The sequence below is a fragment of the Artemia franciscana genome, chromosome 15, assembly GCF_032884065.1.
Source record: "Artemia franciscana chromosome 15, ASM3288406v1, whole genome shotgun sequence".
Taxonomy (NCBI): domain Eukaryota; kingdom Metazoa; phylum Arthropoda; class Branchiopoda; order Anostraca; family Artemiidae; genus Artemia; species Artemia franciscana.
In genome coordinates this window covers 21008369-21035492 of record NC_088877.1, presented here as the reverse complement: position 1 = coordinate 21035492, position 27124 = coordinate 21008369, and the positions used below count along the sequence as shown (strand labels likewise).

At 34.1% G+C, this 27124-nt stretch overlaps 1 protein-coding gene across 2 annotated transcripts in view; it reads left to right on the top strand.

Annotated features, from left to right (window-relative positions):
• LOC136036165 (SH3 and multiple ankyrin repeat domains protein 2-like) overlaps positions 1 to 27124 on the top strand; it is a 148998-nt gene that overhangs the window by 114717 nt on the left and 7157 nt on the right. For both annotated transcript variants that reach the window (XR_010619651.1, XM_065718229.1), the window contains exons 9-13: positions 8850 to 9062; positions 12626 to 12863; positions 21062 to 21266; positions 23877 to 24072; positions 25014 to 25309. Coding sequence is in view for 1 of the 2 variants with exons in the window: in XM_065718229.1 (XP_065574301.1) it covers positions 8850 to 9062; positions 12626 to 12863; positions 21062 to 21266; positions 23877 to 24072; positions 25014 to 25309 (1148 nt within the window). In the remaining variant the exon portion in view is untranslated. The remainder of the gene's footprint in view (positions 1 to 8849; positions 9063 to 12625; positions 12864 to 21061; positions 21267 to 23876; positions 24073 to 25013; positions 25310 to 27124) is intronic.

The following is a 27124-nucleotide window of genomic DNA, read 5'->3' as shown; positions in this document are numbered from 1 at the left end:
TAAACTTAAGATCAGCAGAAATAAATTGTCTATAATAATTCAAACTGAAAACGGCCAGAAATTACTATTAAAGAATAAATGAAACTCAAAACGAACAGAAATTAAATAAACAATCATAGCAAACAAACATACAGCAGGTACTAATATAGATGAATAAATAAGACTTACAAGGATTAAAACTTAAAATGAATATTCGAAACGAACAAAAATCACTACAAACAAGAGTTTGGCTACGAGCCCTTTTCCTAGCGGTAAAAGTCAAAAGCCTACTGCCTCATTTGCGTTTTATTGAAAAAAAGAGCTATCGGATAATGCGAGAATGTGAGGGTCCCGATTAGTGAATTATTTCGAAAAGTCTTGCTGATATTGCTTTATTAATAATCCTTTACTTTTGAAAAAGTGTGCAGAAATTAAGAGCGTAGAGCCATCTACTTTTTTCTGTAAATTCCTTTGCATTTCAATTATGATAAAAATATCTGTCCCATTTTTGGATTTTTCTTTTCCCAAGGTCTATCTGATATGTCTCAAAGGGAAATAAAAAAGAGTGTGGTTCAGTAAATCGGTGTAATTTTTGTTTTCGAGTTAATAGTTTAGCCTAATTGGATGTATATCTTAAGGAAAGCGGTTACACTCACCAAGGTACAATGACTGTCTAACGTTATCATAATGTTTTTTTATGCTACAGTTCTTCTTAATTGGTGATGAATGTACTAAATAATTTTTGTGATTTATTGAACTTTATTTCTGATAGAAAATCGTTCTATCAGAGCAGTATGTTGAAATGCGACGCAAGGAAGGGAAACACAAAAGAAACACGAGACCAATAATAATTACCGAATGCCAGTGATAACTAGATATGAGCAACGATATAAAGGAATCTGCGATAAAGTCATGCGTAATTGCTAAATAAATATATTTCTGCTTGTATTTTGGAGAAAATGCTAAGATTAAGGAACGTTATAATAATATTTGCCTGGTGATGTCATGATATTTCATTATTTGCTGTTTTGTGGTGTAATTTTTAAGCCTGGCGTTACATAATTATAGTTTTCAAGCCTGATTGATTATATGATGAGGGTTTTGTACTAAGTGTTACAACATCCTGTTTGCATTTGCTAAAGGGTGGAAACAAATCGCTAAAAATTTTGAAAATAGATTTTATGTTGACGTAAGGACACAAGGTGTTATGATTATGGCTCTAAGATAATGTAATAAGCGAAATTAAGTTGCTTATTAACGAAAAGCAATTGGCTTGCTTCTTTCTTATTGTTGAAATTGTGCCGTGCGTCGAGAAAGCGAATAAACTCAAGTAATTAGGCAATACTCAAATCGTAAACAACAAATAACAAGCAGAACAATGGGCAATTTTTTCTGTAAGACAGTCGAACTCCAAACTTTAAATGGATGTTTCAACTCTATGTCCAAGGGGTGTCCTCACTATAGCACAAATGAAAATATAAAAGAGAAACTTACATTTTTCAATGTGACCATTGAGACTTAACAAGAAATAAAATGAAAATCAATTAGTTTAATCACTTTTTAAGTCCCATTTTAGTTCAGCCATTAGTGACCCATTAGTGACCGGTTTGGAACGATTTCCTATTTAAGAGTTTTTGTTTCTACCCCTTCGATGCTATCATTGCCAATCATACGGATATGTTTCAAGTACATGTATAATCAATATTCGTTGTTCCGTTTGTGGCGGAAAAGGTTACGGAAGTTCTCAAGCAGCCTCCTAATAGAAACCAGCAAAAGGTGTTATTTCCAAGTCAGACAGTCACCCGCGTTACAGTTATAAATACCGTGTTGCACAAGCTCTGCTGAAATGTAGATCTAATTCAAAATGAGATTCAGCTGCCACGTTTTGTCATGGAACATCGAATCCCTATTCTTTCAAAATTATTGCAGTCCCATGATCTAGTACTGATTCAGGATTTTTTCCTGTCGAAAGACCGCCAAAGCCTACTACCATTATTTTCTAATTTTCATCTTCCCTTTAGTAGTGCAATATTGTGAGAAAGAGAGGCAGACCATCTGGTTGTCTCGCTGTCCTATCCCGGTCCCCTTGCAAGCTATTAGCAGAGGCTGATTACTTTATTGTCGCTAAGCTTGAAAACATGTAGTAATTAATGTATATCTGCCTAGAAATTACAACAATGAACTGTCTTGCTTCCTGGTTTGCGCCTTTAATTTAACGTTAATTTAACGAACCCAATGTCTTCTCGGTCGCAAATCTATTGGGGCTTTGTTCCTCTCGACTATTGTATATGACCTAAAAGTGACAACTGTTTATATATTTGACCCTTATCCTCAACCTCTTGCATAGACTATGTTGCTGCTTCATGTGAAAGAAGGATTGTATTTGGACCACCTTCCCATCTCTACTTGCTTTCAGTCCTCCCCACCTACGGCTGAAAATGAAAGAATTGAATTGGTATTCATACGGAGATTGGAAAAAAGGTATCAAGTGAGGCTTTCAGTAAAGTCTTTGACAAGATGCTGAGCCAAATCAAAGTGCCTTTCAATCTTGTATCCAATCCTGCTGTGCTGCCACAAAATGACAAGAATACTTCATTTGAGCTCACATCCTACTTGACACAAATAAACCATGCGGTGCAATGTACTGAAATAAACGCTCTTCCTCTTCGACGTGCTTGCCTGGTCAAAAACAGAGATCTAGTAAATGCATATTTTATATATACTATATATATATATATATATATATATATATATATATATAGCAGGTATTTTGATGTTTGTTTCTCTCGTCTTACCTTGTTTCTCTCACATCCTATTTGGCACAAAGAAATCACGTGGCGAAATGTGCTGAAATATTTATATAGCCTATATATATATATATATATATATATATATATATATATATATATATATATATATATATATATATATATATATATATATATATATATATATATATATATATATATATATATATATATTTAGCAGACACATTTGATCTTTGTTTCTCTTGTTTAACCTTGTCTTTCTTTACATGTGAACAGGGTTTGATTCTTGAAACCTAAAACATTCTCAGTCTATTGTATTATATATTTAAGACCTTGAGAAGAATTAGACAGTCACAAAACGATTTTGAAGATTTATTGAGCATTTTTTTTTTTCTTAATTAGCAAGACTTGGATTTTTGTCAGTGGATTTGATCCTCATAAGAGCTATGCCATACGAGCTTCAAGTTAAAATATAGTTGACTAAAGGTGTAAACGACAATTAGAAGTTTAATGTTCAGTAGTTGTCAATGTCAGCTAAAAGACTAGTTGCTGTTGTTTTTTGTTTTTGTTTTTTCTTATTTATTTTTTTCTACACATGATTTGATTTTAAGGCCTCGACTGTTCCAGGTTTGAAATTCTTCATACTTGCACCTAAGAATAAAATAAGAGCATAAAAAATCTTGAATAAAATTATTCTTAAAGGACGCATGCTGATATTTCTGACAAAATAATGAAAAACATAGTTGTATGGAATGTCTCATTCAAAGGGGATAGACCGTGGCTGGGTGATAAAGGACCATGATATTCATTGATATCTTTTCTTTCCGATCCTCCCTAGTTTTCTAGTTATATAGTCTGAACTACAATTTGGATTAACTCCGATTGAATTCATGTAATACGACTTAAAAAAAGAAGCCTTTTTTAGTACGTTTCACTAGCCGCTCTTTTGTAAAAATACATTTCTCTACGATTTGGTGTTTTACCTCCTGAACTGAAAGAAAGAAAAAATGTAGAAAAGACAAAGGACGAAAATTTCAGCCAAGAAAAAAACAAATAAAAAACAAAAAAAAATTCCTGTAAGACCTCGGCTCAGCCATCCTTGGCGTCAAAAGAAGAAAATGTTGAATAGAAATACGAATGTCTAACTGGTAGAAAATGTTTATCTTTCTGCATTTATTTTTCTTTTATTATCGTTTATCCATCTTTATCTATTCTACATTTTCTTTCTTGTGTTTGGTTTGTTGCATGTCTGACCTTCTACGCCAGGTTACTTCCTTTGAAAAATATATAATGTTTCAGGAAAAAGGTAATTTATCATGAAAATTTCTGCGATATGTTTTCCCGGGATCATTGCTTATGATGTTGATCGTAATGGCGACCTCACGATCACAGTGACACCGCCCAAGTTTTTTTAAATTGCGAAAATTAAAAAATCTCTGATATTGGAAAAACTAGTAGCGCAGAAAAATCCTCATGTTTTACTGGTTCGAAATGTACAATTGAGACAGGATATAGTTCCTTAGAATAATCTCTAGGATAATGTAAATGTTCACATAATTAAATAGGAGGAATCCTCTTTCTTGAGAAATTTTATTCTGCTAGCTCGTTTTAACTGGGGAATTTCTCACTCTATATTTTTTTAAGATTAGTTATTTTATTTTTATGTGTCTTGGAAAATCTAGGATGGTGAACAACTATGATCATTTTCAATGTCGGAAAATCATGAAGGTAGCAAGCGCTTCATTACCCCATAAAGTTACCACCGAAAGAATAATAATAAATCCATGAGAGCATCTCAATTTCATTGATATTTTCCATGCTCATCCAAGGGGGGCTACTTTTTCTCACCTGGTGTAGCCTACATCTTAGAACGCTCCGTGTGGCGGACAGTTCTGCCACTCTTGGCAGAGTTCCCCCCACGCTTGGGACACTTCCCATGCCCATGCATGCGGCACCAGGTGTACCTTATTTCTGAAAGTGGCCGTCCCCTCATGCCCATCAAGACCTTTCCTTAAAAATTACGAAGAAAATAAACTATATAAAAATAAAAAATTACTAAAAAACAGAAATAAATGCTATTTTTATCTTTTAATTATAAAATCAAATGAAGATATACCTTTTGTGATTCTTTTGATAAATTCCTCATGTTTGCCGTGCTAAAAGCACAATTTTTTCGTCATTCTTTTTTCGAAACTTAAAACTAGTCTCATAATCAAGCGGATTTTGGTGCGTTATTGTGGCTATTACAGTGTTGAAAGATTATTAATGCATCCGAATGCTATTAAATCACATACCTTAAATCATATCAGTTTTTTTCGGACGGTTGTTGACACGGGCATAAACAGGTTGTTCCATTTAATTTTTCCTTGTTTCTAATAATGCCTACAGTCAAATCGCTTCACTCAGTTTCAAAATTATAAATACTTTTTCCTTGTGTTTTTTAAGAGATAATTAGTTATAAATATTATTAATGATTGCTATGTTGCTCCTTTTAAATTGGAATATTTATTTTTCATAGTTACCGTAGATATTATTTCTGACAAATTAAATAATCTTCTACCAATATGCCTTCTTTGATGCTTTGTCTACTTCAACCTTTTTGTAAGTAATGCATTATCTAAATAAATTGATCAGGACTAGCCTATGCCTGAAGAGTTTTTGTGTGTGTTAGAATTAGTTTAGTAATAACAGGTTTAGACAAAAAAAAACGAAAAAAAAAAAAACGTCGAATAAAATCTTATTTACAATTGGACCTGTTCAAACTGTCAAGTTTTAAGAGACCTTGTCCATATGTTTTATTCTCTTTCTGAACGGAGTGAGACACATGACGCAGTTCACAAAAGCGAAAGGGAAGGTGTATGCCGTGACCTGAAACTTTTATAGTTTATTAATTTTGTAAAAATGAAATTATTTAGAGATTTTTTCTCTAGTGGAAGTTCGTGACCTCCCTCTCTCCTCAAACGTCTTCCAGGCAGGAAGGTCTTGAATTATATTTGGATTGGCGGATCTAATCACTGGATTCTAACGTATCAATAAGTACAAAACAAAAGGGTGTATCTCATACTTTTCTGAAAATAAGTTATTGTGCTCTTAACAGCTGCAGTTTAGCGTATTGCTAGTCGCGCTTGCAGAGGTTTAAGCAACGCTGGTAAATGCGGGGACCTGATTAGCGTTGTTGCTAAAGGAATCATTCAAAATCTTAGGAAAATTCTTCTTTTAATTCTTACATTCTCATTTAGTCTTCATTCTCAAGTAGTCTTTATGTAGTGCAACCGTTAACTAAAACGCGAGACTTTCCATAGATGTGTATATGAACAATTTATCGGTACAACCGTTTGAGACGTTAGAGATATAATTCCCCCGTGTTTGGTATTCTCCAGTGCGGAGAGTTGTGAGGTTTTTACATAGAAGAAACAGAGAAACATCCCCCCCCCCGATTTGCCTTCTGATCGCTTACACTTAAGTTAAACCAACCCCTCCCTATGTCCCTCCAATGAGGTACCAAGTGAGGACCCTTAAACACAACATTTGGTATCTAGGAAAGTATTGTCTACCTACAATTGGTTTATATTTCATTGCAGGCACGAGAGACTAGCCATAATCGAGAAAAATATGTTGAAGTTTTCCTAGGTCAGAGACTAACAGAAGCAAATTTGATTGCTTTAGGCCCAAATCAGACCATACTATTCAGCTATTTACTGTAGTTTTTGCAGTTTTTTTAAATTATCTAATCCGTGAAAGATAAAAATAAAGTCACACGAAAAGCACAAAAACCTTTGGCTTGCTCTCTTATTAGATCATGAAATACAAGATACTCCATTTAGCCCACGCCAAGGGAAAACTGGAAGATTGATGCGGAGAATTGTACTCTACTTTCGATTTGAATTCGTACATTTTAGTTTGAGTACACTTTAGTGTCGCTGCCAATGCTCGGTGACCATGGTGGGTTTTAGTTGCAATGGCGCTGCATCGTGGCGCCAAAAAAAGGGCTAGAGACTTTCTGCAACTGAACTTCACTTGAAATAGTTATTTCACCGAGATTGTATCTGCTGGCATTTAGAGCTATTAAAGAGACCTAAAGTCTCTCTAAAACCAATTTGAACCTTTAGGAGAAGCCAGTGGAGTCTTTTCTTGGTACCAGTGTCGGCCACGATTTGTCCTCTTTTAAATACTGTAACATTTCTTCGGCATGCCATAGAAATATCTAGCTGTTTAGAAAATGTCGAAGAGATTGGATCATCCTTCAAATGTCCAAACCATTACATAGCTATTTTGAACACAATTTTGTAACATCAAAAACCAAAACTTAGCTACAGATTGACAAATTTGACTTCCGATTTCCCAATATATTTTTAGAATTTGCGTCATAAGAAACTTAAAAACCAGATTCTAATGCGTGGTATACGAATTACAAATATTAGGCTACATACAGGTCATTGGACGAATCATTCAAAAAATTTTGTCATTGAAATTTTTCTAGAAGTGATGATTAAAAAGTTTTACTTTTAAGCTAGCTGATTCGTTAGGAAAAACAAAACTTTTATTTGAATGTTTGTTTTGTTATAGCTGTGGTTTGTACTTTTCCCTCGAAGTTTAGGAAAGAAATTCGTATTGAAAATGTTCGTACGGACAGTTTAATTATTTTAAATAAATTCAAGTTTTGATTCGTTATTCAAGACCATAACCAGAGGGTGGGGTTTACCGGGTCGACCCCCCCCCCCTGAAATGTTTGTCCGGCTCGTAAAAACGTCACAAAAATGCATTCAAACAAATCTTTGACGCATTTTGTAAAAACAAATTTTTGTAAGGCCTCAGACCGAAGAGAAATCCCGTATACGCCCTTGTTATCCTTTCTCAGTTCCAATGGCTGTGTAGACTGTTACTTATATGTATCATTAGCCCAGATTGTCATTTTCTAGTCTTTCTGTGGTGTTTCCTCTAATTCTGTTAGAATGCGTTGAAGCTGTTTAGATGAAATAAGCTGTTTAACTTAAATTTAAGACTCAAACGATCAAGATCTGTCATTGTGAACCAAATCATTTAATGTTTAGATATGAATATTTAAAAATGTGAGTTTTTAAAAAGAATAGGAAACAGATAGCAGAGATATATACAAACAAAACAAAAACTAGATCTACGTTGCATGGTCAACGAGAGGTGTTGTGGCAACGTTTCTTCGGCTTCGCCGAGCAAAGTGTTGCGAGAGCAACATTTTGGTTTTGTTTCTTCGCTTCGATTAAACGCTGAAGTTGTTAATATGTAAGGATCTTAAAATAAATAAGTCCCCTACATGTCTTACCACTCGACATACGTCACACACTATAGGCTCTGGCTCAAGGACAACCAAAAACTATCTTTTTTGGCCCCAGGCAAGAGTTCTACGAAGCTTTCAAAAATGCAAAGTCATATCCATCAATTCGGCTTAACGTTCACACTTTCCGTAAAAACCGCAGAGGTTAGACCCTTACCACTTTCTAGGAATAAGCTGAAATCGGGGGGCTAGGAACAAAAAAAAATGAAAAAAACACGGCAAAACCAAAGTGTTGCTCTCGCAACACAAATAGACGCTAAGATTTTAGTTCGTTTCTCGTTAAAACCTTCGGGACTTCTGTAATATTTTCTATACCACGCTGTAAAGCCTGGGTGTGTTATATCGCTCGCCAATCACTGTGTTGCGCTTCCAGGGAGAGAAATTTTCTAAATCGGTAAAAGTAAGAACACACTATACGTTTATTCTTGTAATGTAAAAGAGCCAAAAATGGGAAGGGCGCTAACATGTGTAGTATAACCATTAGCGAAAACAGCATAGCCCGAAGTTTTTCACTCTACGAAGCTTACGAAGATACAAGCATATCGTAAGCTATCCAGACTTTGCTAGCAAAGTTTACGATTGAAAATAAGAAATTCCATTTTAGTCTCGTTGAAATAAAGGTGAGTTTTATCATATAAATTTTTCGATGACACATTCATTAGTATTGACGAAAAGACGGGATTTAACATTGACGGAAAGTTTAATACAAAATAATAAAGCAACTTTTGGCTGCTTAAAGAGGTCGTTAACAATATTCTTCGTAAAATGTTCATTTGATCCTTGATTTGCAGACAAATCTTTAGCCGATCAAAGCGATAGAATAAGCGACAGCTCTGGGGTCGGCACATCTCATAGTGGCTCAGCTGGGAGCAACGATATAACTCCTACGGATGCATCTCTTACTCTCTGTTTGTATCCTGAGGGAGTCACTGTAGTTTGTACTGAAGCTTATGGTACCCAGCTCGAAGGCCACTTAAATTTGCAGCCTGGAGACATAATAGAAGGTATAAAAATATTCTGATTCTTCTTATTCTAAGGGAAAAGGCAGTGATTTATTTTTCTCTTATAGGCTTACTCTTTACCACCATAATATGCGAATACTTCCCTGAGCTCTCTTTGACTTATTTGTTACCCTTCTTATATCAGTTTTTATTCTTTAAGAATATTAAATTGTAAAACAATCAATCTGGTCTGGAATTTTTGTATATATATATATATATATATATATATATATATATATATATATATATATATATATATATATATATAAACCCAAAAAGTTTTGCAAAGTCATGCGATTTTGTTGGCACTCTTTATGCGTATATCCTTGCAAATAAGTAAGTGTCTATTAATGTAACCTTCCAGAGATTTGTAGCTGAGCTATTCTAGCTAGAAGTTTGAAATTTGGCGGAATAGTTCTGTTACTGTGAGAATACATTTTAAGCTCGTCGTGATAAAAGATTTCATTGCATAAGCGTTTTGTTTATTTCGATAAGGGAATGAAATAGTGAATTTCTGTTTTAAGAAGTAAAAAAGTTATATGCGCATATTTGCAATAAATACCTTTGCAAAACTCTACAATAGATTGAATTCAGCACAAAAAAATAAAATAAAAAAAAAATTTACCGTGGTTTGTCAGTTAAATTGACATATACTGACTTTTCTTCGTTAAGGTTTTCATAATTTTTATTTATGAAAGCAAGAAAGGTGAAAACATTTCAAAGGTATTTTGTTTTCAGTAAAGCGCAAATTGTGTTCTGGTCTTGAGAAGGCATGGGCTTATCAGCTCTGGTCATGTTAATTTTTGCTCCTTTTGAGTTTGTCTCAGATATTTATCATAATTTCTGTTCGTTTTAAGTTTCATTTATTTATTGATAGTGATTTGTCGTAGTTTTACACTTGGAAGATTATTTGACTTTATTTTTGCTCATCCTTGGCTTAATGGAGCTCTTTACTTTTCTTTGAAACTTTTCTTGTGGAAAATTTTTTTTAACTTCATTTCTGTTCGTTTTTTATTGACATAATCTTTTTCGTGGAAAAAAAAATGCATATCTTTTTAGTTTTCTTCTATAAGAATCCATAGTATGGGTTGCTATTTGTACGTTGGAGAAACATTTTCAGCATGTTTAAATCCTGATACAAACAGTATTTTGTAATTTAATTTTATAGCTTCTGAAGTTGACCTGAAAAATAAAAATCAATATCATTCCCAAAAGATTTTATCTATGATCTTTGGAAACCTGGATACACTTGCACTCTTTTTATTTATTTAAATTGTAAGAGCAGAAGTAGTAATAGTAGTATCCCCAAAAGTTTTAACTTTATACCCCCAGGCGCTCTCGATATTTTGCTGAGGTTAAAACATTTAGTTTTAAAGCATAATGGACCAATAGCATAATTGTGGGGAGTTGACTTGCCTCATATCTCTAAAGACATAGTTGCTGGACCGTTCTATTATGCTGAACAAAATGGATGTCTCAAAATTTTGACTAGATGCGTTTGGGAAATAAATGGGCCTGAGAGAAGGGCTGCTTGCCCTCCAATCTCTTGTTACTTTTAAAAAGGGTACCAGGCACTTGCGCTGTAATCGGAGTGCAAGGATGAGGACTTCCCCTTCATATATCTAGTAAAAAGATTTTATACAAGTGAAAACTTTTCAAATACATTTTGTTTTCAGTAAAATGAAAATTATGTTCTTTCTTGAGAAGGCATGGGGGTTGTCAGCCCTACTCATGTTAATTTTTGCTCGTTTCATTGATTCGGTTATTTATTGTATGATTTAAATAAACAAAATACATTTGGAATGTTTTATTTTTTTTAACTTTAATAAATTAAAATTATTAAAGCTTTAAGGAATATATATAAGTATATATATCTAAACTGACAGTCCATAGCCATTTTTATTCAGTAAAGTGCAAATTATGTCCTGATCTTAAGAAGGTATGGGGGTTGTCAAACACATAATTTCCAGACCTTTCAGCCACACTGAACGAAATGGCTATTTCAAAATTTCTATTAGATGTGTTTTGGGAACTGACGGGCGTGGGGGATGATTGTTGCCATCCAATCGCTTTTGACTAATAAAAAGGGCAGTAGCCATTTCAATTTCCAATCGAATGAGCCTTTTTCGAAGTGTCTACGGCAACAAATGGCCATCTCAAAATTTCTATCAGATGCATTACGGGAAATACGAGGTTTGGAGGGGTGTGGGTTATCCTCCCTCGGGTCGCTCTGAATCTCAAAAAGGACAATAGAACTTCTGAGTACCAATCCACCGAGCCTCCTCCGAAGTTTATACGATCACCTTTTCTATATATATATATATATATATATATATATATATATATATATATATATATATATATATATGTGTATGTATATATATATATATATATATATATATATATATATATATATATATATATATGTATATATATATATATATATATATATATATATATATATATATATATATATATATATATATATATATATATTTATATATATACCCCAGGGCATAACGTACCTTGCTCTGAAGATTGGGGAGAGGTATCATCCTCAAAGACATAATTTACGGTCCATTACGTTGAACAAAATGGCTATCTCAAAATTTTGATTGAATGTGTTTGGGGAAACGGTGGATGAGAAAGGGAGGTTATTTTGCCCTCCAATTACTTTTTACTATTAAAAAGGCGCTAGCCCGTTCAATTTCCAATCGAATGAGCTGTTTTCGAAGTTTCTAAAACAACAATTGGCCATCTGAAAATGTCTATCAGATGCATTTCGGGAAAATAGGAGGTGCGGGTGGGGGTATCCACCCTCCGATCACTCTGAATCTCAAAAAGCGCACTAACACTTACTGACTAGCAATCCAATGAACCCCTTTCAAAGTTATTACGATCACCCTTTCTGTATAAACCTTATATGCCCCCAGGGCATAACACAGCCCTTGCCCTAAGGGCTCTGGGGGAGGGTGTCATTCTTAAAGACATAATTTCCGGACCTTTCAACTACGTTGAACAAAATGGCTATCTCTAAATTTTGATTGGATGTGTTTTTGGAAATGGTGGGCTTGGGAGGGGGGTTAGTTGCCCTCCAATCACTTTGGACTAATAAAAAGGGCTCTAACCCTTTCAATGTCCAATTGAATGAGCCTTTTTGAAGTTTTTACGACAACAAAGAGGTATCTTAAAATTCCTATCAAATTCATTACGGGAACACTGGCCCTGATGGCTCTGGGGAAAGGGGGTTCATCCTCAAAGACGTAATTTCCGGACCTTTCAACTACGTTGAACAAAATGGCTATCGCAAAATTTTGATTGGATGTGTCTGGGGAAATGGTGGGCATGGAAAAGGTGTTATTTGCCCTCCAGTCACATTCGACTATTAAAGAGGGCACAAGCACTTCCAATTTCAAAGCAAATGAGCCCTTTTCGAAGTTTTTGCGACAACTCCTTCGATACGAAAAGCCCTGGTCTAAAAAAAAAAAATATATAATAATACATTGTGCCCGTATCGTTATTTACTTTATTTTTCTTATGTATTATTATTATTAATTTTATTTCAGTAACTGGATCTACAGACCATGGCTATTTAGAAGGTCGTTTAAGAGGAGTTTTAGGAATATTCCCTCAATCCCACGTTCAAGAAGTACGATTACGCAATCCACATGCAGGACAACATTATCCCACAATTGGTTCTCCATCCTCTCTCCGACGTTGCTCCCCTTCCCCCAGTTTATCTAATAATGACCGGAGGGACTTATTGATTAACCAGTTTGGAAGTATTCAACGTGTCAAGAGAATGTAAGAATCATCTTTCTTTCAGGTTCTGTAAAAGAGCTTTCACGCTTATATATAAGAAATTAAGTTAGGGTGCTTGTGTTTTAAATTACGGAGACATTTCATGCTATTCCGTTTCGTACCCTATCACGTGTAATTCAACCATAAAAAACAATCATTTCTACACTGTAAGCAGTGGTATTCTTTAATTTGGTTATGACAAGTAGTAATGAAACTGTGAAATAAAAACTATACTTATGTGTGATTTATAAATGAAGCTAATTTACTGATTTTATTTCATCAGCCTTTTCAGTCCATTGGTTTTCTACCATAGCTTATACATTAAAACGTGAAAAGAAGATAAATTATCTCATGTTGTATATGCTAAACTCTAAGATTTTTTCACAGAATTTTTATAATGAATATGCTCATTCGGGTTTATCTACTTAACAATTTAAATTACTTAGCTCAAAAGGCGTAAGTGAAAGTTCATCGTTAAGTACGGGGAGTTGACAGCGGAGGGAAGTCAGCGCATATTGTATTTAGTTTAATTTGTGTTCTTTTTAAGTTTAGTAACGCTCCTACTTTCATGTGACAAAGCTTGCATTTTTATTTCCGTCCGTTTTATGTTCTTTAATTTTTTTTTAAATGAAATTATAAACTACACAGTAATATACTCTATATAAAATCTACTACTGAATGCCGCCAAAAAGGGAACCAAAATAAAAGAGAAGAAAACGATTGAAACAGGTGGCATTATTTTGCCACTATAAACTGTGCTAAAATTAAACTATAAGTTTCTTTCAATGAGCCTACTCCTTATTCTCTAAGCCTACAAATCTTATTAATCTGACTTTTTGGTCTAATTGGGGCCAAAGCTGTCCCTCTGTGGGGTTGGAAAACCGTATTTTATAGGAGTGCAGAATAAATCCCGGTTGAGTATGTCTTTATGGGTTACGACAATTGGTTCGACATGATCTCACGGTCACGAATCTCAGATAATAATTTTCTAACTTTCCAAGATAAAAAGGGTTCTATTGACAAATACTGCTTTTAGATCGGCCCTAAACACCCTCTGTGAAGTTAAGCAAGTGAATATGATTCCACATTTTACGCTTGAAGTCTTTTTCAAAAAGGGGTCAACCCTGCCAAAAACCATTCTTAATACTTAGTATAAATATACCTCTTCAGTTGAAGGAAGATAAGGAACCGCTATCTCTAGATCCACCTGAACAATTCCTCTAAAAAAAATGGGCTAAAGGATGCACTTTTAAGGTTTCAGAACCCATGAAATGACGCTTAAAAAGCGTGTTATAACTGAAAAATTCTGTTCGAATGAACCCTCTCCTGATAGTCTATAACCATTTGTTGTATACGATCACCTCTGAATTAAGAGCAAAAAACGCATTCAGGAATATCCATCTTGAAAAAAACTGGAAGTTCTGCATTTTTGTACATACAGGGGAGCAACCTCCTTTCATAGGCACTTGGATATTCTGAATTTGGTAACAAAATGTTAAGCCAGGTTGTGGTTCCCCCATTCTTCAAAAACATCAAAATTTCTCTCTGCTAATGATTCTGACATGTAATTTTAACCTCTAATTTTTCCTTGATCAGCATAAAATTCAATTACTCAAAAATATTTTGAAAAATATCCATATTTTTGGGAATAGTTTGTTTCCAAACTTCTATTTCTTTTTAGTTGATTGATGATAAGGATGCTTCTCTAATTTGTGGTTCAGTATACCGGTTTGAATGCAATTACGTGAATTCGACGACTGCAATTAGTCTCAAAAACCAGGGTCCAAATTTAAGAGTTTTGAAAACTGTTTACTTGTTTTTTCTTATAATAATTTGTGATATAAAAACTTTAGTTAGCATTATTCCAGACCTTAAAAACTATTAAAGAATCTAAGAATTCCCTTAAGAAGACCCAAATTTATATGCTTCTCTTTTTTGAACTTGTGAATTCTACCGTGGGTCGTAAAGGTCTCAAAAATTATTCAGTTATTGGCAATTTGTCATAAAAGAGGTATTAGGAATTGCTAATTTTCTATTGAATAAGAGATTGTACTATAGAATCAATATTACTACGGAATTCAGAAGGTCGTGTCTGCAACTAGTGGGTTGGGATCTTCAATACCCTTTAATAGCCTCGTATTTAATCTGTGCGAATATGCTATTAATAAAAGAAGATGTATAAAAGGGTAAGTCATACTCATTAAAGATAGAGTAGGTTTATTCTAATTAAGATCCTTAAAATGTTAATATTTTTCTGAAATTAATTTTATAGTACCCAGGACAGTAAGAATGAAACCTGATATTTTTAAATTGATTCAGTAGAAACTTGCACAACCATATATGTCTTAAAAGGTTAGGAAAACCCGGAATTCAATTTTTATTGAAAAAGACCTCAATTTGTCGTTGTGCAGTTTTAGCGCTTAGTGGGTGCTAAGTTTGAAAAAAGGAGCGTGTGTGAAAAGTCCGCAGAAAATGAGCCAAACAAATATCATCATGGAGTTCTAGAAAGTGCAACTTTCCCTATTACTGTAGCAAATGACGGACACTACGATTTATTTGCTATAAACTGGGTAAAAAAAACAGTAATTAAATGAGTAATATTATGTAAGAATATAACCTTAACGTCTTGCTATCAAATGGAATTAAAAAGAAATGTATGTACCAATGAAAAGTTAAAAATTTAATCTATGCATTAATATATTTATTATTGGCATCAGACAAGATGAAATACTTCAAATTATCAGTTGATTGACTTACCTATAAGAACGTCGTAAAAAGATCAATTATCCTATTTTGTTATATTTATTAATTTAGTGCTTCGAACTCTATTCACTTACCACTAGAATCCTTATTTTTTTCTAATTTTGAATATTTCACTTTTATTACTTAATATTAATTATGTAAATTATAAGTATTAAACTAGATAAAAAGCACAAGTTCCAAGATGAAAATCTATTAACGAATATTCAATGTTATAAAACATTTGTTATAATAGCATTTATCGAAAGAAAAGACCTTTCCTATAGGGTATTCACTCAGTTCACGAGATTGGTTTGAACGAATAAATTACAAAGGATTGTTTATGTTTGAATTTTTTACAAACAAGAAGCATCGTCAAATTTACAGAATTCATTTCCGCTTATTTTTGTGTTGTTTTGCATGGCAACACATGCTCATAAAAACTGCGCATAGCTTTTTATCTAAATATTCGTTAAAAACTAAAAATCGTAGAAAATTCCGTTTTTGACGTATGATTAGACCAAAGATGAAGCCGGCTGGCAAAAGATGTTTTTATTTTGCTGTTCTTTCTACTTTAGCCTTAAATTTGATGTTATATGTCAGCAAAAAAATATAGTTCAACGAGAGCGAGGTTGTCCGAAGGCCAAACCGAGATCCTAACTAGTCCGGTCAAAGTGATAAATTTGGGCAAAAGTAATAATTCCAATTTGTCAGGCTGCTTATTTTGTCGCCTGGTTCCTAAAATTTGGTTCCCAAAATGCAAAAAATTTTGCATTTTTTTTCGAGTGCTTTAGCTCTACTAATGGCTGTTATTGCCTATGTAGAAATTGCAAATGGAAAATATTTTTAAATATAGATCATTGCAAGTTGAAGAAACTTTCAATACCGAAAGACATGTAAGATGTATAGTATTTACGTCAGAACACTTTTCTTTCAATTTTAGAGAATCTTTATCAAAAAAAAAACTTATATTTCTAAAATAATCATTAAGTTCTACTTCATACTGAAAAGGCTTAATGTATATACAATCGAATAGCTTAAAAATTAAAGCTTGTATTAAAATATAACTACAATAGCATTTTTTAGAAAGACCAATTATCCTATTTTGTTATATTTATCTCTTAAGCGTTTTTATTATATTCACACATCAATAGAATCCTTATTTTCTTCGGATTCCGAAAACATTACTTTTATTACTGAATTTTTATCGCGTAAAACACAAATATTAAATTCATATTTTGCTTCAGACACCAAAGGAAAAAACAAAAACAGATAGACTTAATGCATTCAAATGTCATATAACCACTTATTGTCTATTGAAAGGTCACCTAGTTGTTTTTTAGTTGAACCACTCCATTTGGTATTAGCCGAGCCTGTATTGAGTAAACAGGAAAAGTGTTTTCAAATTACTGAATTAATTTTACTGCTCAGCGTGGCAATAATGGGGAAACTTTGCACATGGCTTCCTAAGTTCATACGTTTGTAACAACCAAAAGAAAAAACGTAGAAAATCCCGGTTTTTAAATACAAATATACCTAAAATTGAGCTATTTTCACTGTTCTTTGTGCTTTAATAAGCATCAAAATTGCATTCAACAAAACTTATTTTCTTTCAACTTGAAATTTTTGAAGCATTGGTCCGGAAATGTATGTTCATATTTATTTCCAGAGAGGGGAGAGGGGATAAAGTATTAAAAAAAAAACTTATCGTGGGTAATTTCTGTTATGGGAAAATTAGGGTGATTTTTTTTTGGGGGGGGGATTGATGAGTCGAAAAATCAAGGAAAACAAGGCTTGAATCTTTATAACATGCTTGAATCTTGTTAACATACAGTTTTTTTTCTTATTTTCCTACTAAAATGACTGGTTTTCTTGAGGAAAAGTCCGGTTTGTTACGATTTTGTAGGTGTTCTTTTTCTTCTCTTTTTTTCGTTTTTCCTACCTACAAAACAATCGAAAAAAATAGTTACGGTTTTTCCAAGAAAAATGACCTATGTGATGTAGAGTATAAAGTATAAATTATAAATAGAGTATAAATAATTTCAACTGGTAATCTATCAGATTTGGCCCATGCTAGAATTGAAATTAGACGATAAGTAAAAAGATTTTAACTTGACAAAAGTAAGATACCAACTTCTTTGGAGACTGCTTGAACCAATGAAACTTTTGATAGCTTACCGCTCAGATATTGGTGAAGAAGTGTCCACTTTAAAAAATAATATTAACCTGCTTGTGCAAAGAGGATCTAATCATCAGAAGAAGCCAGTCACACTTCTATATCCAAAAATGAACCGTACCGTACACTAAGGGAAAATAGTTCGAACATAGACCGTTTCCCAGATGCTAGTTGTCCGTAATAAATAAGCAAAAAAATTAAAAAAAGACTAATCAAGCGAAATCGCGTCATACATTTGACAAATAACGTCATGAGATGAATTCCGAAACGAATCATCATCTGACAACCTTTCATTAACGTTCTTAGTTATATTTTGCATTAACTCTCGCTTAGTTTTTTCTAAGTCAAGTTTTTTTCGCTCAAGACTAAGAATATTTTTTGGTGAAGCATAGCCTGCCTATTTTGATGTTTAAACCTGTAGTTGCTTTCTTTTTTGAAATAATGCCAAATAAACTATTGTGATACAAACAGCAATACTTCTATGCCTGAGAAAGAAAAATGGATTCTAAAGATTTACTGGAGATGGTGTTTTTTGGAGGAGGGGTCAGCCTGATTCAAATGAATTGAGTACGTGAAGTTTTCGGAGACCCTTGGGTCTCATGTGGTTTACATTGCCCTCTATTGTTCAAATAATTTGCATTGTTTTGACTTCTTGTGGGGCTTGCCGTCCCTTCTCTCTTGAAAATAATTTATTTATTTTTGTCTGTTCTCTGGACTTCTATGCTGACAGTAATTTTTAGTGGTAGCGTGATTTTTAAATATTTAGGGATCGTCTGCCGTTGTACTTTTTTTTTAGCATTATTGAAATTTTTAAAGTATACATTATTACTGCATTCGTGCTTTGGCACATTAGCCACGATTCTGAGTTAATTAGATGCGAAAATTCTTAACGGTGACAAAACTTTGGGATTCGAGAAATATCTAAAAATGAGATTTAAAAGTGAATAACCTTACTCATTTCAATATGACGAAAGGCATTGTTTCAGCTTTGACTTGCATAAATATTAAAGAAATGCAGCTGTGGGTTTTTATATTGCCGTTAATTTACTATGAAATTTAACAGCTTGAAAAAAAAATCCTTAGTCATTGGTGCGCTTATTGCCTTCGCACACTTATGTATATTTATTCGTTTTTTCTCCTCCATTTTCGCTAAAATTCGAGTCAAAATATAAAATAGGTCTAGTATAATCGCCATTTAGCTAAGGGTTGCAACTGATATTGTTTTCAGATTAGGTTCCTTTTTTTGCATTGTTTTTTTTTACTCCTGATTTCAGCTTTTTGAATACCTCGCCAATCTTGGTGCGAGGTAAATAAACATTAAAATTTAATATTACTTGAACTTCCGGTAAGAATGCGAAACTGTTACTTTTGCTAACACAGAAAGCTGTTGCGATACATGCATGAAACATACAGAAAAATATACTGTCAAATTAGGCTCTATTACTGCCTGAACCCCCTCCAGAGTTCTGGGTTTTTACTTAATGGTGAAATTTTGTGTTAGGCAAATACAACCGAAATCTGAGCTACAGCTGGTTTCATAGAATGTGTCTATGTCTCAAATGTAAAAATGAGGTAGACACTGTAATTTGGGAATTATTATCATTTTCGTTCAGGTTCTAAAATGTCTTATTAAAACGTTAAATTCAGTGGTATAACCAGGATCTTCTTGTTCGATTTTTTTGGAAATAATTGTTATGTGTGCCGTTTAATCGAAAATTATGTATTTTTCATTGATTTTTTTTCTCTTCAGACCGGTCGATGTTGGAGTTTGTGCTCAGTGAAAAGCTGAGAATCTCCGCTGTGTTGATAGTGCAAAGTTTTTTTTTTCACAAGATTAGAATTTCGATCCAGCACTATCCTATTATTCCAGGATAATCCAGGTTGTGAGCTACTTGATTAAGTGCGGGGAAATAAAAAAAGGAGAACTTGTGAAAACCGCTGGAGCTGTAAAAGAAAGGATAATAAATGAAGCAACTAAATTATAAACACCAACAGTAAAGGAGTAAATGAGGTTCCCATGTTTGTACTATTCATTCAAAATTTTGAATGTCAATAGATGACTATATTGCTTGCTTGAGTCATTAACCATGGAAAGCTATTTATTTACCAGGTGTTTATTACTTGTTATTCTTCCTACATAACATCAAAGGCGTCATCATTCGTTTTTTGTAGCTAAGCAAGTGGTGACACCATTTATTTTCTCACATATAAATTGAAAAAGCTTTTGTGATTAGATCATTTTTATCCTTCACATTCTAATTTACAATTTACTGTTACAAATTATGGCGGATCATTTGCAATCAGAATTAATGCTATAACTTAAATCGTTAAATGGATATCATTCGTATTTTGTTTCTTTTTGAAGATCAACAAACGTTGGAATGAACATGTGACACAGTGCACACTTACAGCTTAAATAAAGTAAGTAAGTATGACGGTACTTGACCCTCAAGGTCCAAACCGGCGGTGTTGATCTCCGTTTCGCGGCTCTTCAGCCAGGAAGTGCAATGGGGGGGGGCAGCCACCTGTGCATTCGCACACCCTTCCTGCTTACCTTCCCCAGGTTTCTGCAGGTACCCTGGAGAGCTGGGTCGACTCTGGCTGAGCTTACAGAGTCACGCCACTGATCCCCGTCCCAAATTAAATAACTGGCTACGACAGGGATCGAACCCGTGCCCCTGGACAAAGAATTCTCAAACCAGCGCGCGACCACTTAACCAGGATGGATATTTAATGCTTCACAGTCTCTCAATAAAACAACAATCCTACATATAGTTAAGGTCTTTTCCTTAAATGTTTAAGGCTTTTTTTTAAGGAGGGTGGAGTCTTTCACGGTATTTGTTTACTTATTGCTTACATTTAATCGAATTTTTTGAGATAAAAATTAAAATAGCTTACAAAGCTTGCACCAACACGTATTTAAGAGCAGCATATTTTCATTTTTTTTCTTCTCTCTTTTTGTCGTCAAAAATAAAAGCAGAATATTACAATTGATAAAATGTCAATTTTTCTTGCTGTATTTAGGAAACTTGAAAATCCTCCAAGAGGGGCTTTAACCTCTTGCCTCCCTCCCAGTGCTGTGCATGATGTGTGTTTGTGTTGCTTTTTTTTTGTTTTTGTTTTGTTTTTTAATAGGACTTGGGCATTTTTTTCTTTTTTTTTCACAAAAGTTGTCTGAATAAAAAATATAGCCATCTAGCAGCTGGAGTTTGGTTGGGAATCATGGAACCAGAACCACGAGGAACGTGGTCAGATCATTTTTTACAGACTGGTGTATTACTTCCAGGTTTAGTGAACCAAGGACTGTGATTCTGCACAAAGGTCAGCGGGGCTTTGGATTTGTTTTGAGAGGAGCAAAATCATCAACTCCCCTCCGAGGAGCATCACCACTATTAGACGGACGATTCCCGGCCTTACAGTATCTGGAGTCCGTTGATCCAGGAAGTGTGGCAGACAAAGCCGGCCTGAAAACGGGAGATTTTCTTTTAGCTGTGAGTTTTCATTCATAACTTTTATTTGTTTTCAATCATCAGACAAAGAAGTAAATATTAAAAAAAAATTCCAGAACGTGTTAATTTATGCTTAATTAAGATAGGTTTTCTCTTGCATATATCGTTGCTTTTCTTTTGTATTGTTTAAAGATACATTAGGGCTCTTAATTTAAACTAAAAATCATCCAGTTAGAGAATAGATTATGACAAAATAATAAACCAGAATTTACTCCCGGTCAGATTTTGGGTTAGCGAAAAAAAATGACAGTATCGTACGTTGGATCTTATTTTTCTGGAGGTACAAATAGCACAACAATTTGGCGAATTACATTAAAAATGTAAAAAACTATAACGAAACTCGCTAACATTCAAGATTGAGGATCACTACCCCCAGTTGGTGCCACTGAGAAAAATTACCAAAGGAATGTGGAAAACTATTAACAAATTACTTATTCTTAACTAATATGACGCATTAATTGCTCTTATTTTTTCTTTCTCTCTTTCTATACCATCCTGTACTTTTCATTCAATTATTTGAATCTGATTTTACATTAGACTAGTTTGACTTGTTCTTTCTTCATATCAGATAACCTTCAATTGTTGAGTTACGATAAAAAAAAAAATATCGAATAAGTTTGGTTCGGAAAGTGTAAATTGCAAAACTGAATAGAAGAGAAGGAAGTGGAAATAGAAAAGGGGATGGAGGAAATTCGGGTCTCTTTCTCTCTCTTTCTCTCTCTCTCTCTCTCTCTCTCTCTCTCTCTATCTCTCTCTTTCTCTTTCTCTCTCCTTCTCTTTCAAGAAAGCGGTCAATCAAGTCAAAAGTAGGTTCTCAATAGCAAAGAAAATTAAGACAAAGCTTTTTCAAATTACTCCTACTAATCAGTGGGGCTAAGGTTCCCTCAGTTCTTAATTATGTTCGATTTCGCTTCACTCAGCAGAATTACAATAAAGACAGCTATAGAAATATTGGAAATGTAGCAATGTGCCCTAATGCAAAGATGTTCTACAAACGTTGTTTCAAGAAAGAAGTTGCATTCTGATTACGTTCCTAGTTATGGGTTTTAGCGTCTTGCTTAGCGGCTTATCGGTTAGGACGTTTCAAAGAAATTTAAACTTTATATGCTACTTGTTCTATATCGACAAATATCTGTCATACTGAGGTGATACTCATTTTAATTAAAAGCCTGTCCTGGATTATCCAGTGTTTTACTCTTTTTTATTTATTTATTATTATTATTATTATTTTTAAGACTGTGGGCGAGCGATTCCCAAATTATTTTCCACCCCAGACAATTTTTGTTCTTGCAAACCATGCTTCGTGTTTGCAGGAGTTTACTTCTGGGTGACCAGGCAAACAAAATAGGAGAGTGTAAAAATGTTTCTGAAGAACATCGTGAAAACTGTGGTCTTTTCTCTATCATCAAATTACTCGGGTCCTATTTCTCTGAAGGAAGGCTTTGCTTCTCTGATTTGAAGCAAATTAGGCTTCATCTTGCCCTCGGAGGCCAGGAATGCTTCCTCCTCCATAAGTAAATCGTATTAGCTAATAAACACAAAAGTTTTTAAAACTTTCGGCTCGTTTTCTCTATCTTCAAACTACTTGGTTCCTATTTCTGCGAAGGAAGGCTTTGCTTCTCTGGTTTGAAGCAAATTGGGCTTCATCTTGTCCTCGGAGGCGAGGTATGCTTCCTCCTCCATCAGTAAATCCTATTAGTTAATAAATACAAAAGCTTTGAAAACTTTCGGCTCGTTTTCTCTATCTTCATACTACTCGGGTCATATTTCTCTGAAGGAAGGATAAGCTTCTCTGATTTGCAGCAAATGTCGCTTCTTCTTGTCCTCAGACTGTATTTCTCAGGTCTTATAAAATACTGAATGTCACCTTTAATGTTTCTAACGAACCATTTACATTTGGGAGATCACCGATCTACTAACAAGTGAAAACCCTGAAGATAGTAAAAAAAAATAAACTGAAACATAAAAGCTTAAACTCGTTTTTTTTATTAAGGAGGTAGAACATAAGCAGTTTGATAAAATAAAACATTATTAGAACCCCCCCCCCAAAAAAAAAAAAAAACAACAAAAAAAACAAACAAAACAAAGAGTATGTTTGTCTTCACGTGGAAAAAAAGTTTTTCTACAGGCTACCCAGACAAATTTGAAATTTTAAGAGAAGTGTGGAGACTGCGGCCAAGAGCTCTGAGCCTAAGATTTTGAGTTCGATACATTTTGAATTTATATTTCATTTTATTAGAGATAAAAAAAAATTCTTTAGATTTTTTTATTTACTCTTCTAGGCTTTGATAAATGCTTTGAGAAATGAAAGTAAATCTTCACATATTCTTCTCAGCGATTCATTCTTTATGCTAACGAACCTTGCATGTAAAAAAAAATATGTTATTGCCTGCTTTAAAGCCTTTTATAATTTGTTTTTGCTATATTCATTTTTTTTTTATTTCATTGATTTTCACTAGCCAAACTTTCTTCTTTTCTTAAAAGTCAAAAATCTTCTTTTTGTGTTTGTTTCTTTGACGCAAGATATTCAAAACCGAAAAAATTGTTTAATAATAATTATTGGCATGATCATCACCTTTCATATATTTTCAGATAAATAATGAAGATTTCTCTCGTGCTAGCCATGAAGCCGTCGTATCTGCTATTCAAGGCTCGGGAGATCTTGTTACTATGACTGTGTGCAGTCCTTTATTGCAGCCAGAGGTGATGAACTGCAGCTCCCTGCCACCCACACCTGCTGACAAAGGCCCATCCAGGCAATGTGTGACCTTACCGAGGAAACTTCAAGGTAAACTATATTGTCTATTGTTAGTTAGAGGCAATTTTGATATTATTATTTCATCTTATATACTATACCAAGTTGATTTTAATTAAAAGTCTGCACCGAGTCCGTTGAAATTTTGAATTAAAACCAAATTGGTGGAAGTGATGAAAAACTTGAGAGCCATGGCTAATTGGAGTAAAGCCAAGATAGATAGTCTCAGTGAGAGGGATCGGCTATATTCCAATTAGTCATGGATGACAAGTCTTTCATCTTCTACGAAGGATCTAAGGAAAACAGTCCACCTAGAGAGTGTTTTAACCAAAACTAGCCAAGTTGGAATGATTCTTTTTTTTGGATGGGAGGGGGTATTGAAACCGAACTAGTGTAAATCTCTCAAATATTTTAAAAAACAAACCGAGAAGACCAATTCCTCACACTGCTATGTAACCAAATATCAAATTTATTATTCAAAAACTTCATGAGAAATAGAGCTCAGATAGAAAAGCAGTATATTTCAAAATAAAAATAATTTAAATATAATCGAAGTCTCATTATATTATGAGAAGAAAGCATACCTGCACAAAGATGTGGAGAGTAATGTCCTCTTACTGATTGAGCGCCCTTCCCCCCCCCTTCTCTTTTGGAAAAACTGTTTTCCTTTTGAACCTTCTCACCCTTAAAAATCTGTATAAAGCAAAAAATACATTTAGCTATCAAAGATGCGAGATCTGCTAGATTTTAATATACATAAAACATGAAGATTTAGAATTTATCTTTTAATGAAAATGCTAGTACCATGTTTATGAAAATTGACAGCTTGAAAACCACAGCCATAAGACTTCGGTTGATAAAAGGACAAATGCAAAATGTAAAGAACCCCATCTAATATGCGGAAAGTTTGCATTGTTTTTGTTCTGGTATTTGTCGTTTGCGAAGCCCCTGTTTCAAGTATATTTTCCTTGCAGGAAGACCACCTCAGCCACCTAGAAGAGATCCCAAAACAACTTTAAGCGTGGGTCGAGCAAAAGCAAAATCACTAATTGGTAGTCTTGCGGCGATGAACTCTCAGAGTAGTCCAAAAAAGGAGCCTATCTATGAATCTTCAGCGTCGAAAACTGCTTCCATTCGACCCCGACCAACTTCATCTCGGATTTCAACAAGTGAAGAGTTATTTCAACTTGGTCCAGCACCAGTGCCACCAGTTCAAGTTCCGAAAACGCCCAAAGTTTATGCAAGCGTGTCAGCTATGAAAAGAATGAAGGTACCTAATTTTTTTGAATGAGTGTATCACAAAAGTTTGCGAAAATATAGTTTGAAAGACTCCCAAAACACCCAAACGGTTCCCGAAAAATTAAAGACTCAAGCTTGTTGGTTTTGATTACCATTTTAATAAATCTTAAAGAATTTAATGAAACTAAGGAAAGTACCTTTGTCATAATACCTTTGTTAGCTAATGACCCCTCAATGCATATATCTCCGTAATTAAAATTTAAGGAATTCTAAAAGTAAAAAAAAAAATTGGTTTTCAATCGAATCTATCATAAAAACATGTAAAAAAAAACAAAACACAACAATGGCCGTCGGTAGAAACAGCAATAAATATTTTAGCATTCAGCCATTAGTCAGATCTAGCTGGCACTAAAAGGCTAGATGTAAGTTAAGCTAGATGACTCTGCAGTCATCCTAATTAGTCCAGCCCCAATGCTAAAAGTCATGGGTTTTCCTATGTATTACAAGTTAGGAAATAAAAACATTAAAAAAAAATAGCTCGGACGTATTGATATCTCTTCGTCTTGTTTTCACTTGATTGCTTTCGATTTGCTCGGCTCACGAAATGTCAGGTATGTCTGATTTGAATGTCTTAGAAGGAGAAAGTTGAACCCGAAAGAGAGTAGTTGCTGGACTCTAATCATCTATCTTGTAATCATTTAAATCGTAATGATGCCTATAGGAAAGAAAACTCAGCTACAGACAGGATCCGTGGCATAACTTTACAGTGCAAGCTCTTCCGAATGTTAGCCAAAAATTGCATCTTGTTAGTTGCCAAGTTTTGCAGATAGAGGTAAATGAGTAGTTCAAATGCGGTTCATATTATGCCCGTGGTGGTAGTGTAAGTCCACGATGACCTTGATTTGAAATGTCATGTGTATACATGAAATATTCAGAATAAAATAATAAGAATCACAAGCACGTACTTACACAGGATAGCTTCATGTAAATATTCTGTGAAACACTACTTTGAACAACATTAGAAATAGAAGTAGTGGTTACCGCTCAGCTTCTTTGCCATAAGGTGGCTAATTAGAATCTGTTGCTTCGAAACGAATAAAATATTAGTATGCCAGTCATGAAAGGTGAAGACATTGGTTTTACGCGTTCATTTTAGCTACTCATTTCTTTCTGGTTCATTGGGTCAGAATTCAAACTAAAGTGACGACAATATATTTCAAGACTGTTCACACCGAAAAAACAGTCACGGATGTATCTCGCTTGAAAGGCCGTGTCAGAGGGTTCTTTATGCAGGTTGGAGCTCAGGACTAGTTAGAGTTTGCCATAACTGCTATAGGTAAATTCAAGGACAGTTTGAGATTTCAGATCAGGTAAAATGTTGCCTATTTTCCATCATTGCGGAAAGGACTGGGCGGTCCTTAGTGTTCAGTATGTAACAGAGTATTTTCAAAGGTAGTATTAGCTTTGTATTTGCTGGGCTTGGGCCCAAGCAGTCCAGAAACTTTTAAGATTCTAAAAAAACAGTCTATTACCGGGAATCCGATTCGGGTCTAATTAGGGAGCCTGGAACCTAGAGAACAAATTGGTCTGGTATAGTTCTGCAAAAAAGCAGCTCGAACCGTGCTGAAATGCAGATTTGGATCCCAGTATTTACCCGCCACAAAACCGAGACAACAATTAATTCTGATTCATCTGAAAAAAAAAACAAGAAAAAATAGTATTCGGACTTCGAAACTAAGCTGTTTTGTTTTTTGTTGTTGTTTTTTTTTATCATTTTGTACATTTATGTAAGAAAATCGTCAATTGAATTTCTCAGGATAGCTCCTTGGTTATAATTTGCGACGCG